The sequence below is a fragment of the Sprattus sprattus genome (genome assembly GCF_963457725.1).
Source record: "Sprattus sprattus genome assembly, chromosome: 14".
NCBI classification, from domain to species: domain Eukaryota; kingdom Metazoa; phylum Chordata; class Actinopteri; order Clupeiformes; family Clupeidae; genus Sprattus; species Sprattus sprattus.
Window position 1 is genome coordinate 26284385 of NC_137912.1, and position 17918 is coordinate 26302302.

Here is a 17918-nt window from a genome sequence, read left to right on the forward strand (position 1 = left end):
TTCTTTCTTTATTTCTCTCTTTTTCTCTCTATCTCTATCTCTCTATCTTTCTTTCTTTATTTCTCCTTCTCTATCTCTCTATCTCTCTTTCTTTCTCTCTTTCTCTCTCTCTCATTGTCATCTTCTCCTCTTTTTCTTTATTACTCTCTCAGTGCTCAAATACACACGTAGATATATAACAGCTCCACTCCATTCTGACATGCATGCTGTGATATGACAGCTTTCTAATGTGGCCATTAGATTTAGATTAAAAGATTCTCAAGACAGTTCTCAGTACATTATCCTTCCATTAACTGCTCCAGTGCAAGTTCTTACGCACAGAACTTAGCAAGACAGGAAGAAAATGTTTCTCATGGAAACAGCGCTTTACAAAGGCGAGGTTTGGCAATGACGAAATTGACATTTGAAACCCTCCAACCGCTACATCCATACGCACACTTGTGTAAGTAAATGAAGACTGGAAGTGATTTTACCACAAGGCTTTACAGGATGGACGAGACCCTCTGCCACCGGTGCTTATCATCTCTCCTCTCTCTCCCCTCACACCAGTCTCTTAAATACCTGCCTCCACACTCCTCCTCTCTCTCCCCTCACACCAGTCTCTTAAATACCTGCCTCCACACTCCTCCTCTCTCTCCCCTCACACCAGTCTCTTAAATACCTGCCTCCACACTCCTCCTCTCTCTCCCCTCACACCAGTCTCTTAAATACCTGCCTCCACACTCCTCCTCTCTCTCCCCTCACACCAGTCTCTTAAATACCTGCCTCCACACTCCTCCAGGGCTCTTTATCAGCCTGTCACCCCCAGAGGAATGGGTCCACCACAGGCTCGGCTCTACAATTACACCCCCAAACTCTCTGCCGTGTGTCATCTCTTAATGCATTCCCCCCCAACTCTCTGGCCTAATAATCATGTTTCTCTTAAGTGACAAGCTTGCCGCTCTCTCAGCAGACTGAAAAACAGAGTTTCGTCCGAGACCACATTCTTGTATTATGGGACTGCTACAATATTCAGTTAGATATCTGCTGCAACTGAAGCAGCGTATTAGAAGTCTTCCAAATTTGAGTAGTCTGTCTCCCATGGGGACACAGTTGCTTTTATTGTGAATGCTTCCACATCAGTGAGACTTGTAAGGGCTATGTAAGCAGTGCTGTATCCGTTGTTCACTCAGTTGACCTTTCAGACATGACAACAGCATTGGTAACACGGCACCTAGCTCAAGTGCTTATCGGTTCTTGTAAGCTTTATTGTTTTTTGTCAGTGAGACAAGTGAGACAAGTAAGCTCTTTAGGGATCGTTCTGGTGCACTGTGATCAAGCCTCAGAGGAGCGCTTGAGTGAATGTTTGTCCATGTTGATGATATGTACACCAGGACACATCTAAAGAACTCTTTAAGGCATGTCACTGAAGGGCTGTTAGTGGAGGGCACAATGCACAGAACCTGTGGTACCAATAAAGAGCAATAATGGCTTGGTGTCTACATGTGACCGGTGCGTGTTGGCTTTGTGTCTACATGTAACCGGTGCGTGTTGGCTTTGTGTCTACATGTGACCGGTGCGTGTTGGCTTTGTGTCTACAGGTGTCTACGTGTTGCCGTTTGTGGAGTTGGGGGCAGAATGGGGGCTTCCATGTCATTGATTGTGATGCTTGTTGACATGTGTTCTTTGTTGTGCACTGGCAGGGGGAGTGCTCTCACTTGTTAGGTGAGGAGTAAGTCAATAGTGCAAGGATATTACTTACTATGCACTATTGATTGTCTGCAAAAATGATGGATTATACACATTAAAGTGTATTAAGTGATTACTTCTCTTAATTGCTGTTAGTGTGGGATTTAGGTAAGGATATAATTCTCTATCCCTTGTGTCTTTCAAAGAGCTTGTATTCTAGGTATTCACAGACGAGACTGTGGAGAGTCTGCAATAAGAAGGGACGTGAGAGAGGCTGCTCGCTCTCAGTGTGTATGTTGAGCCGTGTGTACAGCCCAGGCTAGCATTTCAGCTTTAAGGGGTTAGGATTATGCCAAGATGGTCAACTGAAATTGGGGACGTTGTGGAGGCGTCATCACCACTCAGCCGCACATTTCATCTCTCCCCTTTGCATATTTTGCAAAGTGAATACTCGCAGATTCCTAACATTTAAATCATTCATTTCAAAGCCTAATGATTATCTTCAGGAGGACCCTCTCAGGCCCCGCTAGCAGTTAAGTGCTTAGAGGAGGTCTTGAGCTGAGAGGGCCTCTCTCTCTCTCGCTCTCTCTCTCTCTCGCTCTCTCTCTCTCTCTCTCTCTCTCTCTCCTAGCTGGCTGTGAAGATGGGGAGGGAGGAAGCAGCATGCGGGAGCTTAAATCAGCTGCTCACCCTGCGGGAACAGAGATGGGAAATTAAACCTGGAGAGGTTGACCTTTTGTGCTAACGACTGCGCTTGAGTTACTCGCCCTGTTATGGAGCGTATAACATCGCCAACAACTTGTCCTCTGGGACCAAGTCCTCCTTCCATCTGTCTTTCCTGCAAAACCACAGACCCTGTCATGTCCAGGCTAAAAAAATGAGAGCTCCCTGCAGCCTTGCCATAGAGGTGCTTTTCTATGAAGGAGCATTGAGAGCACACCATCATCAGTGGTACCCTACCAGTTAGGAGCGTTGGCTTCTCTTATCACCAGGGAGACCTACAGGCACTTGTCTATATTGCATTGCCTTGAGCCGCACTTGCAGGGTTCAAGATTGATATCACTATGGGACAAATAAAGTTATATTCTCTTATCTTGAACACCTTGGCTCATGAGGCTCCTGTGAGTGTGATACTGTAAAATACTTCATTTTCTTCACTGATTCCCCAACTGATCTAAAGTTTGCCTTTGCTAGATGTTGGTAGGCTGAGCTAAGCTCACCTTAGCGTTTTTATTTTATTTTTTATTACTTGGCTGCGTATTCCTCAACAGAACAGGGGCCAGAAATAGAATGAAATTCATCCCATGAATGTTTAATGCATAGCCAAGTTGAGTGAAAATGACTGCTGGCTCTCTCACCCTCCCCTGCCCACAATGACAATCTGTGTCATAGTAGCTCACCTTAAAGATCCTGATGGCCAGAATTAGCCGAGTTTCATGGATGAATATTTCATGCACCCTCTGAAAACAGCAGGCAGCTGGCTATCTCCTAGAGGAATATCCCACAAGATGGATATATATATGGGATCCATTCCTGCTATGTAGTTCATGCTTTTATTACACATCCTCCTTATAGTTGTTTGTTTAGGGTTTCCAAAGAGGTCTGAGAGAAGCATACATGTAGCTGAAATTGGTCCCTTGCTTCACATGGGTAAAATCGAAAGCTGTCTATTGAACGTCAGCCGGTGCTCTTTTGTAAATGAAAATAGACAGAGGTAAAAGCTTTTGTGAAGTACCGTTTGTACGTTCGAGAGTGGTGCAAGTGTAGATTGCAGAAACCTTGGGTGGAATGGAGAGCTGATAAGCTAAACAAAGAAGCATCTGATATGGTTCATAGAAAGGGTTGTGGTATAAAGTCTGCTTCCAGCATTCAAAATGGATACAGGCTGTATGCGGCTGTTCATTTGTCAAATTTGTATGATCGCTCCTCAGTAACTTGATTAAAAACTCCTAATATGGATACACTGACCAATTATGGTCATTATGGCCCTCTCCACTGGGGTTCCTCTCCATCAGAGTATTTCATTTCTGCTGTAATTGAACCAATTAAGCCCCCTCCTTCTATTCGGAGATGTCCAAAAGGAGCTGCTGGTCCTCTGCCCGGTGCTGGCCAGTGGCACTAATGCAGCTCGCTCCATCACAACTCAAGACACAATTAGACTTGTCTGTACGTTTGACCGGATGTTAGGACGACATGTGAATGGCTGTTTTTTGGAATGGCTAACTGCTCTAGCAAATAGGCCCCTTAATGGGCCCGAATGGCGCAGTGGCGTATCCCATGCAAGCAGCGGTGAAGTCGCTATCAGCGAAGGGGAGGCAGACTGCGGGGCCAGAGGGATGGAGGTAGCCTCCCTACTAATGACTTCATTAGAGCTGCAGTATCTCTCACCGCAGTTTCACAGAGGAGTTTAACCTGAGAACGGTACCGGTCCCAAGGTGGTACTTCCCTGTGCTGTGTCTGCACTAAAACCATCTGCTGTGTGTGTGTGTGTGTGTGTGTGTGTGTGTGTGTGTGTGTGTGCGCTTACGCATATTTACCATGTAAATACCTGTGTTGACTGTATGGCTAGTTACCCAACTATTATATGCAGGGATCAGTCAGAATCTTTAATCATGAGAATTGGGCTTAACGTGGAGTGGTTACCGGTCATGCCTCATCTGAGATAGATGCTCATGTTCATAATGTCTGCCAGAACCGTGAGATCCAACTGGACCTGTTTTTAAATTTGAGATGAATACAAGTATGAAGTGGTATATTTTTTTAGGAATGGCCACATTTAATGGTTATTTCCATATCTAATTTATTGTATCCCAGTATCCCTCATTACATTCTATTACCATAATGAAGACGTTAGATTAAATATTAAATGAAGCGGTTAGGCCTATATGGCTTGTCTTGCTAACAGCTGTAAGGAGTGACTAAATAGATGTAAATTCAATAACCATTGCCTTTAATTCCATGGTCTTTCATTTAGTCTTCAAGAAGTGCATATGTGTTGCTCTGCATACAAATACACTGCTGAACTCTCTCTCACACACACACATACACACACACACACACACACACACACACACACATACACACGATCATTGCCCATTTCACTCTGGATCCCTATGGCCCGCCATCCTCTTTCAGGTCTGAACTGTGTCATTGTTAAACTGTAGAACTCTTGAGTACAAAAAAAATCCATGTGTAGAATCTCGGATGCTGTCTTTTTTTCTCCCAGTACAGTGCTTGCATGAACATTTAAAAGACAAGCGTAATGTTTTGACATTGGTTTTAATCAGCTGGCTGACTTAGCTGTTAACCAAGGTTATGAAAGCTATACGCCTAGTGGAACTTGTTTTTAATTAGCAGATCCAGGATCAATTTTAATTAGTGTAGCTTGAAGACAAGGTCAATGATATAGAAAAAAAAATACTATTTATGTGATCTTCAAGTTTTTTCTTGGTCAGCACACAGAACCTGAAATGAAAACCACCGGTGAGTTTGTAATAGGGGCGTTTGAGAGCAACCTTTCAAATCTCCAAATAACTAAAGGGGAAACCCGGAAACCTCACAGACCTGGTTGCTACGAATGGTAGACGAGAGCTGAGCAGCTAATGAGCGCTTGGAGGCTTGCATAACAAGAGTCTGTAATTACAGGTCTTTAATCTTTGTAAATATCTCTCTCACAATTAATTATTGGTTGCATTCTGTGACTCCAGAGTTCTGACTATATCCTGTTTCTTTTTCACTCTTTAGTCAGCTTCAAGGTGGTGCAGGTGCAATATCCTTCTAGACGATCTGAAACACGGTGTGGTAGGAGGCTGTCTCCTGGCACACAGGATGAAGGCTCCTCCACTGGACCGTGCAGCTGGAGGTACAGCACATGAAATGCTGGCCTCTGCAGTAGACTCAGGTCCAGGTCTTTCAGCCCTAGTGAAGAGTGAAAGTCGTCCCACTGAGCTCAACTTTAATGGGTTTTGCTCGCAACAGTGCAGCCAATTAGTGAATGTGTCTGATAATGTCTTACCACTTTGCTAGGTCAGAGACTCCTGATTCAAGCACTGGGGCGCAGGAGGATTCAAGCCTGCTAGTCTGACCAGGCTGCCAGTGTTCTCAGGAATGACCATGAGACTGCGCACTGTATCACACATCTGCAGTATTCCTCAAAGGTCATTTCAAAAAAGTATTTCAATAATGTTTGCATCTTTTGCCTTTTGAAGAAGACCTGATCTTGGTGTTGTCAGTGGGGAATAGGTTGTTGCTTTGGTTAGGATGGGATGGGAGGAGACGCCTTTAAAATAGATCCATATAACCCTGTGCAACCTCATGGGTCGGTAGGTGTACTAGTTAGGCGTGATACATAGATGAGTTGTTCATGACATGTCTTTCAGGAGAGTAGTGCATTCAGCCATAAGGCTCTAATCAGTACAATGGTGAAGATGACTATGACATCATTAGTATTTCCATGGTGAAGATGACCATGACATCATTAGTAATCACTAAAATACCGGTGGAGGAGGTTAGAGATGTACCGCATCATTTCACTTCATGGTAGCTGCTCATCTAATGGCCAGTTGCCAGTGCAGCTGCACCTCATGTGTCCGGTCCATCAGCCGTGTAGGTGTGTGGCCTGTCCTGTCAGGGGGATTTCATCAGTTACAGGAGCGCCTGCAGGATGCCCTCGGGCTCTTAACCTCTGCTCACGGGTTGGCTGAATTAATTTTGTGATTTCCTACTCCGTGTCATGACATTGCATGTACCCCGGGAGGCGGAGATTGTCTTTGCCAAATGACCACCTCCTCCTCCTCCTCCTCCTCCTCCTCCTCCTCCACCCACACGTACATCAATAGTGCAAATACATTATTGAGCTGTCTCAGGATGAAAGGGAGCGAAGCTGTGAGACGGGCAGGGTGAGGCATGCAAATATGACCGTTTCCCGTCTGACACATATACATTTCACACCGTTTCTGTCAATAGGTGCGGTTGTGTGTATGTAAAGTGTCTTTATGTGCAGTTGCATGGGTACTCTTCCATTTCCATACAAGCAGAGGCTCCAGCAGGAGAAGCCTGGAGCGGACTCGACACAGCAAGGGCCTAGTGTGCTGCTTTTGGCAGTGAATGAAGCTTTGAGGGCTGACAGTGGGGGACGGGGACTGGGAAAGCATGGCTGATCTGTCCAGAGTCCCAGCACAGAGAACTACATAATGAGTTTATGAGTAACATATGGAGAACTGCTGCGAGTCAAACAGCCAGCTGAATTCACCACCACTGTTCATTACAGTGCAAACTAGTAGCCGCAAGAGCCGTGCGAGGATGTCCCCAGAGATTCAGTTCCCTCACCATTTTTTTTCCCCTCTCTCTGTTGCTTTGGGCACTCACAGGCCAATGTGTTACAACTTCGACGGAGTCTGGGCTGTCCAGATCATTTCCGAGCATGGCATTAACGAGTGGCACGGTGCGAATGTGCTTTAGCACGTTGGGTTGTTAAGGAGCATGGTGATTTCCTCAGGCTCTTCTGGAGAAGATGCAGCAGCCAGTTGTAATGGAGAAGCCCAAGGCACCAGGCAGCTATAGTGTGAATGGACCAATTGCTAAGGAAATGACAGGCATGCCATTGCTCCTTCATCCACAGCACCCCCCCCCCCCCCAGTCTCCTCTTCCACAGTTTAGGTGTGGCTGCTGTCTGTGCTTGTCCTCGTGTAGTTTTGTTACAGTAAGCCCTACATCAGGCTGTATACTGGACCTATCCCTTCTGTTAGGTAGAGGTTTTTTTGTCTCTCCTCCTCCCACTTGTGAATGATGAAATCTCAGTGAAGTACATTTTGCATTCCGCTCACAGGTCAGCGACCTGCTTGGTAGTGTGACTGCATGTGTTTTTTATTCAGTGCTGCTCAAATGTGTGTTTGAGGCTCGGCAGACTTCCTACCTTCCCCTCTGTACCGTTCAAGTCGGACGGCAGCAGACCTCATGCACTTTTCATTCTCTGCCAATCCAGATATAGAGCTGCGCCGAAGGGCATTGTCGCAGAGAGGCTCCCTGGAGGCTTCTGGACCTCCGACCTGGGCCCCTTACCCATCCCCAGGGCCCTCCTAATGATTGCCCTCTGTTTTCTGACACAGAAAGCCAATACCCAGCAGGCAGGGCCGAGGTCAGCCGTGTGGCCTGGAACATCAATATTTCATTGCCCTCCCTCTCTATAAAAACAGCCACTGCTCCTCTCTGCTCTCTTCTGTGCGTCTCCTACAGTGCCTTGCTCACTCAAGACTCTCTCCACCACAGCCCCTTAAAGTGGCAGCACCGCTGTGAGCAGGCCTTCATATAGTAGCATATAGTAGCCGCTAGATTTGGAGGCGGCTGACTTGTTAGGCAACGGTGTGGTGCTACGTATGTTCATCTGTGTCTGAGCGCTAGCTACATGTGCACGTGGTGGCTGGTACGGCACGGTGCAGCTGGTGATGGGATGTAGCACTGGCCTCCTGTGGTTTGGGCGAGGTCAGGCGGACCGCACCGTGGCCTGACACACGAGCACAAGGTGCCCTCGGCAGACGGGCACAGACTCCTATAAAAATATCCTCCTTAGTAGGAGGTGCGGAAAGATTATCTCTCTCAACCCTTGCGCTAAATGACCTTTGTTGCAAAGAAGCTTGTTGCTAAATATGGACATTTGGAAATTGGGATTTATTTGAAGACTAACAATGCTATAATCAACTGATTGTGTTCTGTGGTCCGATCACATAGTCAAGATGCCTTCCTTGGTCTGTTCAGTACTCTCTCTTTCTTCATCCCAGGTGATGCATGTTTGTCCTTTAGGCTGTTCAGTTAAGAAGTAGAGCACTGTGAACAGATGGGACATGCAGTACAGGGCCTGTTCAGTTTGAAGGGACCGCTTGGAACCTTTTTTCATGATTTGTCTCTGGTAGATCATTTAGATAGCTGCCTTTGCAAAAACCTACCTTAACACTTTGTCAATTGTGTTAGATATACATTAGTGTGAGGACTGAATAGTGAGTGAATTTAATTTCAAATGTTACCTCAGGCTGCGGTCAGTGGTGGGATAGCATAACTGCATAAGCACTTCATGAGGCCAGTTCTAAATGAAGTTATGAGCACTGTGTGCGTTTTCTGTTATATGCTGTAGGCTTAAAACTTTTCGGGAAGAATGATGAGGTGTTCCTTACCTCCTGTAGTCCATATCGACCACCCTTTGAAACAACACAATGGACCTGGAGATTCACAAAATGCAGTTCATTCAGTTAGTCTCATATTAAATTATTTATTAGGGGCCACACAGACTGAATTTCATTATTTGGTATTAGCCAAGCTTTTCGGCCTGCTTTGAACAAAGTGGTCCGATTGGAAACACATAGACCTTACTGGGGTTGGTATTGTGTAACATTATGTATTTACACGGGTACTACACTGAACTCAAGTGGAACCAGAAACTTTGAGGTCAACAGGTTTAGTACAATAATACTGGATTTCTTGATATGAGGACTACAATGCATATGCCTGGGAAACAAAATAGATTTACAGCCTAGAAACAGTAGATGAGTAGTTTAGGGTCGTGCCACAAAACAGTGCTCTATCCACTTGCATCTAGCATATGAAATATGGAAAAGAGAATACTCAGGATTTTAGTTAGACCTATGATGACGTACAGCATGTTCAGGTCCAGTAGAACAGTACAGCATGTTCAGGTCCAGTAGAACAGTACAGCATGTTCAGACCCAGCAGAACAGTACAGCATGTTCAGGCCCAGCAGAACAGTACAGCATGTTCAGACCCATTAGAACAGTACAGCATGTTCAGGCCCAGTACAACAGTACAGAATGTTCAGACCCATTAGAACAGTACAGGCACAGCATGTTCAGGCCCAGTAGAACAGTACAGCATGTTCAGGCCCAGCAGAACAGTACAGCATGTTCAGGCCCAGTACAACAGTACAGCATGTTCAGGCCCAGTACAACAGTACAGCATGTTCAGGCCCAGTAGAACAGTACAGCATGTTCAGGCCCAGTAGAACAGTACAGCATGTTCAGGCCCAGCAGAACAGTACAGCATGTTCAGGCCCAGCAGAACAGTACAGCATGTTCAGACCATAGATGTGCATTACTCTCCCCTTTGAAGGGTGGCAGTATCTCACAGGTAGTGGAAGGGAAGGCCTGTCTCCCTCTATGAAGATGCTGTTTACTCTGGGCTTTGGCCAAGCCTCTCTCCCGCTCATGTTGGTGGGTGCTGAATAAAAGAGGTGCCTGCGTGTGTTTGTGTTTGTGTGTTTGTGTTGAAGGTGTGTGTTTGTGTTGAGTGTGTGTCTGTGTGGGAAAAATAGATAGTGAGAGAAATGTGTACGCAGGGACTTAAATTCCCGGCTGCCAGTGTCTGGCTAATCACTGCCTTTAAGGCTGAGTGGTCATCACTCTCCTAGTTACTTAAGATGCACTTACTCATCAACTGGACTAGGACACACACACACACACACACACACACACACACTCACACACACACACACACACACACACATACACACACTCACACTCACACTCACACTCACACTCACACAATTACACAGTCACACGAGCACACAGAAACACACAGAGTGTATGCGGCGAGGGCTAAGGGGATTTGTCCTCCCGCCTGTGCTTCATATCTTGCAGGTAGGAGAGTAAATAAAGTAATAAAGCATGGCAGTGGTGTGTCACAGTTTGATAGCCCCCCACCACACCCCACCCCACCCCAGACAGCCAGTCCCTCAGTGCCTCTGATTAAGGCTAGGAGGTTAGACCAATAGGCAATCATCACCCAGGATATAACTCAGAGCAGGACTGGGAGCTGCTCGCCCTGTCTCGTCTCTCCTCTCCTCTCCTTTCCTCTCCTCTCCTCTCCTCTCCTCTCCTCTCCTCTCCTCTCCTCTCCCTTTCTGTTTGAGGTTATAGATGAGTTTCGTCTACAGTCCCATGTCTGCCCCCTCTATATTCAGTCTTTTGGGGTCACTGTGTGTGTCACCAAAGCCTGTTCTTCTTTGTGTCACAAAGATGTGCCCTGCTCACATCAGTGCTATTGGTGGTGATAATGATTGCCATCACATTCCTGTGAGGTATCAGGGTTACAGGTTTGCATATAGGCCCGCTGTATTGCTATTGTTGCCTGGTGATTTAGTTGACTAGGGCTTTTGGTGCTGCGGATTTGGGCTTTGGGATATGACGTACAGAGACACACTGCCAGGACACCTGTGCTCCTTTCATCAATGTGGACGTCACACCCTACACACTTAAATGCTGAGCAGCTCAGCCTGCATTACCACACAGACACACAGACACACAGACACACAGACACACAGACACACAGACACACAGACACACAGACACACAGACACACAGACACACAGACACACAGACACACAGACACACAGACACACAGACACACAGACACACAGAATCTGACTGGAGATGTTCTCAGAAGGGTATGAGTATTCTCTCTGAGGGCTCTGCCCTGTCTGACTGCACGCGTGAGGCGGTGTGTTCAACACAAGCATACTAAGACATCTCAGGTGTTGTATATGGTGTTCAGCACAAGCGTACTCAGACATCTCAGGTGTTGCATATGGTGTTCAGCACAAGCGTACTAAGACATCTCAGGTGTTGCATATGGTGTTCAACACAAGCGTACTAAGACATCTCAGGTGTTGCATATGGTGTTCAGCACAAGCGTACTAAGACATCTCAGGTGTTGCATATGGTGTTCAGCACAAGCGTACTAAGACATCTCAGGTGTTGCATATGGTGTTCAGCACAAGCGTACTAAGACATCTCAGGTGTTGCATATGGTGTTCAGCACAAGCGTACTCAGACATCTCAGGTGTTGCATATGGTGTTCAGCACAAGCGTACTAAGACATCTCAGGTGTTGCATATGGTGTTCAGCACAAGCGTACTAAGGCATCTCAGGTGTTGCATATAGTGTTCAGCACAAGCGTACTAAGGCATCTCAGGTGTTGCATATGGTGTTCAGCACAAGCGTACTAAGACATCTCAGGTGTTGCATATGGTGTTCAGCACAAGCGTACTAAGACATCTCAGGTGTTGCATATGGTGTTCAGCACAAGCGTACTAAGACATCTCAGGTGTTGCATATGGTGTTCAGCACAAGCGTACTAAGACATCTCAGGTGTTGCATATGGTGTTCAGCACAAGCGTACTAAGACATCTCAGGTGTTGCATATGGTGTTCAGCACAAGCGTACTAAGACATCTCAGGTGTTGCATATGGTGTTCAGCACAAGCGTACTAAGACATCTCAGGTGTTGCATATGGTGTTCAACACAAGCGTACTAAGACATCTCAGGTGTTGCATATGGTGTTCAGCACAAGCGTACTAAGACATCTCAGGTGTTGCATATGGTGTTCAGCACAAGCGTACTAAGACATCTCAGGTGTTGCATATGGTGTTCAGCACTAGTGCTGTAGCGACGCGTCGATGACGTCGACGCGTCGATTTCAAAATTACGTCGACGCCATATTTTTACGTCAACGCTTCGGCACATACACGTGGTTGACCCAAACAGAAACAAACATTGCGCAAGGACTGAGAGAGCAGAAACCCAGGGAATTGCTTGGCGCCATTAGTTGATATTGGCGATCTAACGTAGTGAATCATGATACATACTATAAGCTGACCAACACCATGACTTAGCTCTCTGTGCCGTTTGTTCATGCTTAGTTGCCGTGTTCTGCAGCCGTAAGTTAACGTTAACTTAACTGACACACTAGTAGCTAGCTAACGTTAACTACTAGCACCCAAGCACGAACAAACTGCACGGAGAGCTATAGTTTGCTAGCACCACCGAAGTGCGCAGAGCTCAAGCTACACAACACACTGAACAAACGTTAAATTAATGTAACCAACGTTACTTATTGTCCCCTTCACGAGAGACAATGGGGTGCGTTTCTATCTCCATTCTCAAACGTCTCGTATTTAACGTTTGTTCAGTGTGTTGTGTAGCTTGAGCTCTGCGCACTTCGGTGGTGCTAGCTAACTATCTTCTTAGCTCTCCGTGCAGTTTGTTCGTGCTTGGTTGCTAGTAGTTACGTTAGCTAGCTAATATAGCGGCAGCGGCTAGACAGCTGTGTCAGTTTAGTAAACGTTAACTTACGGCTGCAGAACACGCCAACCAAGCACCAACAAACGGCACAGAGAGCTAACTCATGCTGTGGTCATTTACGAGTCAAACACATAACATTAGACTAACGTTGGCCAGCTTATAGTATGTATCATGATTCACTACCACGTTAGATCGCCAATGTCAACTAATGCAGCCAAGCAATGTCCAGGACAGGGCTGCACATAAGGTGGTGCGCAGTGCTCATCAATGAATGAATGTTTTTATAAGCACTGAAAACATTTAAATTAATGAGCACCACATCCAAATGTGATAGGGCTCATTTGAGTACCAAACATTTTTACTGTGAACTCTAGATAAACATGAAATGCATTGTTGGACTTTTGCTGTGCAAAACGGTGCTCATTAAAGTATATTATTAAGATTTTTTGGGGTATTTATTTGAGATACATTATGGTTTTAATCGAGCAACAGAAAAATAATCGTTAGACTAATCGTCCAATTAGTCGTTAGATTAGTCGACTATTCGATAAAATAATCGCCAGATTAATCGTTTTGAAAATAATCGTTTACCCCCAGCCCTATTCAGCACAAGCGTACTAAGACATCTCAGGTGTTGCATATGGTGTTCAGCACAAGCGTACTAAGACATCTCAGGTGTTGCATATGGTGTTCAGCACAAGCGTACTAAGACATCTCAGGTGTTGCATATGGTGTTCAGCACAAGCGTACTAAGACATCTCAGGTGTTGCATATGGTGTTCAGCACAAGCGTACTAAGACGTCTCAGGTGTTGCATATGGTGTTCAGCACAAGCGTACTAAGACATCTCAGGTGTTGCATATGGTGTTCAGCACAAGCGTACTAAGACATCTCAGGTGTTACATATGGTGTTCAGCATATGTCCAAGATGTCCAAGTCGGGGTAGGCAAAGAGCTGCTTCAGCACAAAGCAGGCGCCGCTACCGAGCATGTGCGGTTCCCGGGACACTCTAGTACACCTGTACATGAAGGGCATTTTATTTTTCATCTTCGGAGGAGATTTTGGGTGTGTGCCGGCTCTCTTGAAGATGGGTTACATGTGTCACTCTGAAGTGTGTCAGAGCTTTTGCACAAATGAGGTTGCGGTGCCGAATGCCCTGAAAAGACCACTTCACATTTTTTTTTTTATCGTGCCCATTAATTAAGCCCTCATCACGGGCGCTTACCCCGAGGGAGTGGACGGAGACGATAATTAGAATGATCCATGAGGAGCCCAGAGGAAGGCTGAGTGGGAGACTCGGAGTCAAACACAAATAGACCGGAGTGCCCTGGGTCCGCACGGAGCAAGGCGTGTCACCAGACCGGCCTCATCACCCAGCGCAGCATATGATGAGAGATTCATCGCCAAGAAGACGACAACTCTGACAGTTTCAGAAGGAGAGTTTGGAGTCATTCTGTTCCATTTGTAATCAAACAACTTGGTTGTTTTGGTGTGGTGTTGTACCTGTGGCTCAAGAGCAGTGTGCTAACAACACCAAGATCATACGTTTGATACCCAAGGGACACAGATACAGATCCCTTTGGATGAAAGCAATGAAAAAAATGCACATGTAAGTCTGAAATATCAGTGTTGTATGACTTTGACCGGAGTGATCATGTGTTCAATGCGCTCTGACAGAAGCAGCTAGCGTTAGCTCTGCAGGGCAGGCGTGTCAGTGGTGGGTCCTAAAGGAGTTGGTTTCACCCCTGTGTGAGCCCTTTGATGAGTGGACCTGCAAAGAAGCAAGGGCATTGGGCTTGGTGTAATGTACTAGGGGGGAATTGGGCTAGGTGTAATGCACTATGGGGGAATAGGGCTAGGTGTAATGCACTAGGGTGGGAATTGGGCTTGGTGTAATGTACTAGGGTGGGTCTGTGTTTTGTACTGTCAGTAATGGTGTGTGTTAGAACCGTTTTTGCGCAGTGGGAATGGTTCCACTGCCTTCATTTACCCTTGGAGGAGGAGCCGTCCTGTCTGTTTATGGGTGTGAAGGAATGCACTCATTGATTTTCATTAAGCTCTGTCCGTGTCTGGCATAAGAGAGGATCAGCCCTGCCTCCGTCTCAGTCTCCGGCTCGTCTCCGGCTCGTCTCCGGCTGGTCTCCGTCTCAGTCTCCGGCTCGTCTCCGGCTCGTCTCCGGCTGGTCTCCGGCTGGTCTCCATCTCGAGCGTGGGCTCCCAGTAGACTCTGCAGCGCTAGCGTCTCACTCAGCCCAACCATATGCTCCTCCCAATCCTGAGCCTGTTTGTGCTCCACACACCAGCCTGCTGTTTGGGCAAATGCGTCAAGGCTAAGTTTGTACAGTGCAGTGTAAACACACAAATGCATACACTCATTCTCTCTCGCTCTCCCTCTGTCATTCTCTATCTCTGTCATTCTCTATCTCTCTCTCTCTCTTTCTTTCTCTCTTTTTCTTTCTCTCTCTCTCTTTCTTACTCTCTCTCTCTCTCTCTCGCTGCCAGGATTGCTCCTTCAGTCACTTGTCATGCTTGCTGCCTCATCAGCTCGACTGTCAGCATGGGGTGATGCCGGCTGTTTGACTGCGGCTTTGTGCTGGCATAATATGTACATATGCAGATGAGGAGATGCTTCGTGTTTCGATATGATGGCTTATCTGTGTGCGTTTAGGTTGGGCTTATCGGCAGCACTTGAGCATGTTTCCCAGGCAGAGGCTGGAGGTCTCCCTTATCAGCACCCACATTGGCCCGTAGAGAGGGGCTGATAGTGGGACTTCATCTTCCTTCTTGTCTGCCCTTTAATGCCTTCTCTCTCAGTGCAATAAAGACTGCTTGAGGAATGTAATGAGTGCATGGGAGAAAAAGTAAGGTCAAACTCACCAAAGGGGATATTTTTTCTTGCAGCCATCATTAATCACCTGGTTGACCAAATACTCTACATCTTAGGACTTTTTTTTCCCACCTCTGTAATCACATCAGGTTCATCTGTAGATTTGAATATTATTTGAAACGGCAAGGTAAAACCACGTCAAAGGGAATTTAGATTATGCCACTTGTCCAAGGCCTATGCTGTATATGAGTGACTGCATGACTGGATTGAAATCAAAATGTGCAAACTAATGTGCGTGAAGAAGAATATACAGGAATACGTTAGGAAGTCATTTTCCCTGTGCGTTTGCCCCTGCAGGCGGAGCCCGAGGGATTCTCACACTTCCACCTGTACGTGTGCGCCGCCTTCCTGGTCCACTGGAGGAAGGAGATTCTGGAGGAGAAGGACTTTCAGGTAAGGGTGGCAGATCTTTTTTTGTTTCTGTGTGTGTGTGTGTGTGTGTGTGTGTGTGTGTGTGTGTGTGTGTGTGTGTGTACTCCTCTGCAAGTCCCCTGGGCTGCATAGAGTGTCCTCGCTGAGCCACCTCCATCGTCATTAACTCCAGAGGTCGCGGGGTTGCCATGGCTGCATTAGTGTGATGACAGCAGCAGCTGCTGTAAGGTGACATTGCCGGTGCACTTTGGTGGCCGTCCCCCTTTCGCTACCAGTGAGTCCCTCTCCTCTCCTTCCATCGCTCCTCTCTCCTCTCTTCCCCTCCCCTCTCCTCTCCTCTCTTCCCCTCTCCTCTCCTCTGTTTCACCGCTGGACTGGTGCGAGTGAAAGCATGGAAGGCGAAGAGGAGGAGAGAGAGGGCAGACAGACGTCCATCATTATGATAGCAGAGAGAGAGAGAGAGTGTGTGTGTGTGTGTGTGTGTGTGTGTGTCTGAGTACCTGTTCCCATGGGTGATGGTCTCTGTCCTGAAGAGACCTCCAGTAGCCCACTTCATCATCACAGCCCCCTCCAGAGTGTCTGGGCGCTGGTCAAGCTGTCACAGTGAGTGCCTGTGGATGAGGTAGCCACCTTCTCTTTATCCATCAGCTCCAAAGTGTTGAATCTCTTCTCTTCTCTTCACTCTCCTCTTCTCTTCCCTCTGTCTTCATCTTTGTCTTCAGCGTGTGTCTTGTACCCCTCTCTTTTGTTTTCCTGCGCTCCCTCTCTCCTTTTCATCTTCTCTGAGCCCTTCTTTTCTTTCACACCCTCCTTTCTTTGCACTTTTTTTTCGTCATCTCTTATCTCTGCGCTGTCCCTTCATCCACTTTTTTTTTTAAACTTACCCCATCCCTCCCTCCTTGTGAATGTGTGCAGATGGGATTGAAATTGTGTGTGTGTGTGTGTGTGTGTGTGTGTGTGTGTGTGTGTGTGTGTGTGTGTGTGTGTGTGTGTGTGTGTGTGTGTGTGTGTGTGTGTGTGTGTGTGTGTGTGTGTGTGGTTGAATATGCAGGGAGGCAGTGGTGTGTAGCGCCAGGGCCTCAGTGTGAGTCCCCGCCCAGTTGATTTATTGTGTTTACAGTACCCACTGATTCAGTATTATCCCTCTGCAGCACTGCACAACACGCTGCTTGGCATTCTTCGCCAGCGTGCCAGTGGCCAGAGGCATCCATCCTCAACGCCCACCCTCCACCCCACACACCACCCCACCCCACACACCACCCCACCCCACCCCAACAGGCCCCGGAGCAGGCCATTCCACCCACTCAGGAGTCTCAGAGATGATCTCAGGACATATGGCCAGACAGTGTTGCTTTGTGGCCTTGCCCACTTTCCTCTTAACTACACACACTTCCTCCTGATGCTCTTAACTACACACACTTCCTCTTGGTCCTCTAAACTACACAAACTTACTCCTGATGCTCTATCAGTGTGTGTGTCCCCTTAACTACACACACTTACTCCTGATGCTCTATCAGTGTGTGTGTCCCCTTAACTACACACACTTACTCCTCTTAACTACACACACTTCCTCCTGATGCTCTATCAGTGTGTGTGTCCTCTTAACTACACACACTTACTCCTGATGCTCTTTCCAGTGTGGGACAAGCCAGAAATTGCTCCCCCCCCCCCCCCCCCCCCCTTCTTCTCCAAAGCTGTAATTGCATCTCAGCCAGAGAAAAGAAAGACGGGGTGAGACTTATGATGAGAAATGAAATAACTCTTCAGACCAACGGGTGGTGATTTTTTTTTTTCTCTCTCTCCCTTCGGTGAGAGAAGAGATGTGATAATCACTGGTGTCTTAGGGGAGTTTCACCTCCGGCATAGCAAATAGACCCCCCTCCCCCTTAACACCAGCCGGGTGTGTAG

General features: G+C 46.9%; 1 protein-coding gene across 2 annotated transcripts in view; it reads left to right on the forward strand.

The window, feature by feature from the left end:
- tbc1d22a (TBC1 domain family, member 22a) overlaps nucleotides 1-17918 on the forward strand; it is a 102852-nt gene that overhangs the window by 73358 nt on the left and 11576 nt on the right. For both annotated transcript variants that reach the window (XM_080850980.1, XM_080850981.1), the window contains one exon: nucleotides 15936-16031. In XM_080850980.1, coding sequence (XP_080707106.1) covers nucleotides 15936-16031 — 96 coding nt within the window. The remainder of the gene's footprint in view (nucleotides 1-15935; nucleotides 16032-17918) is intronic.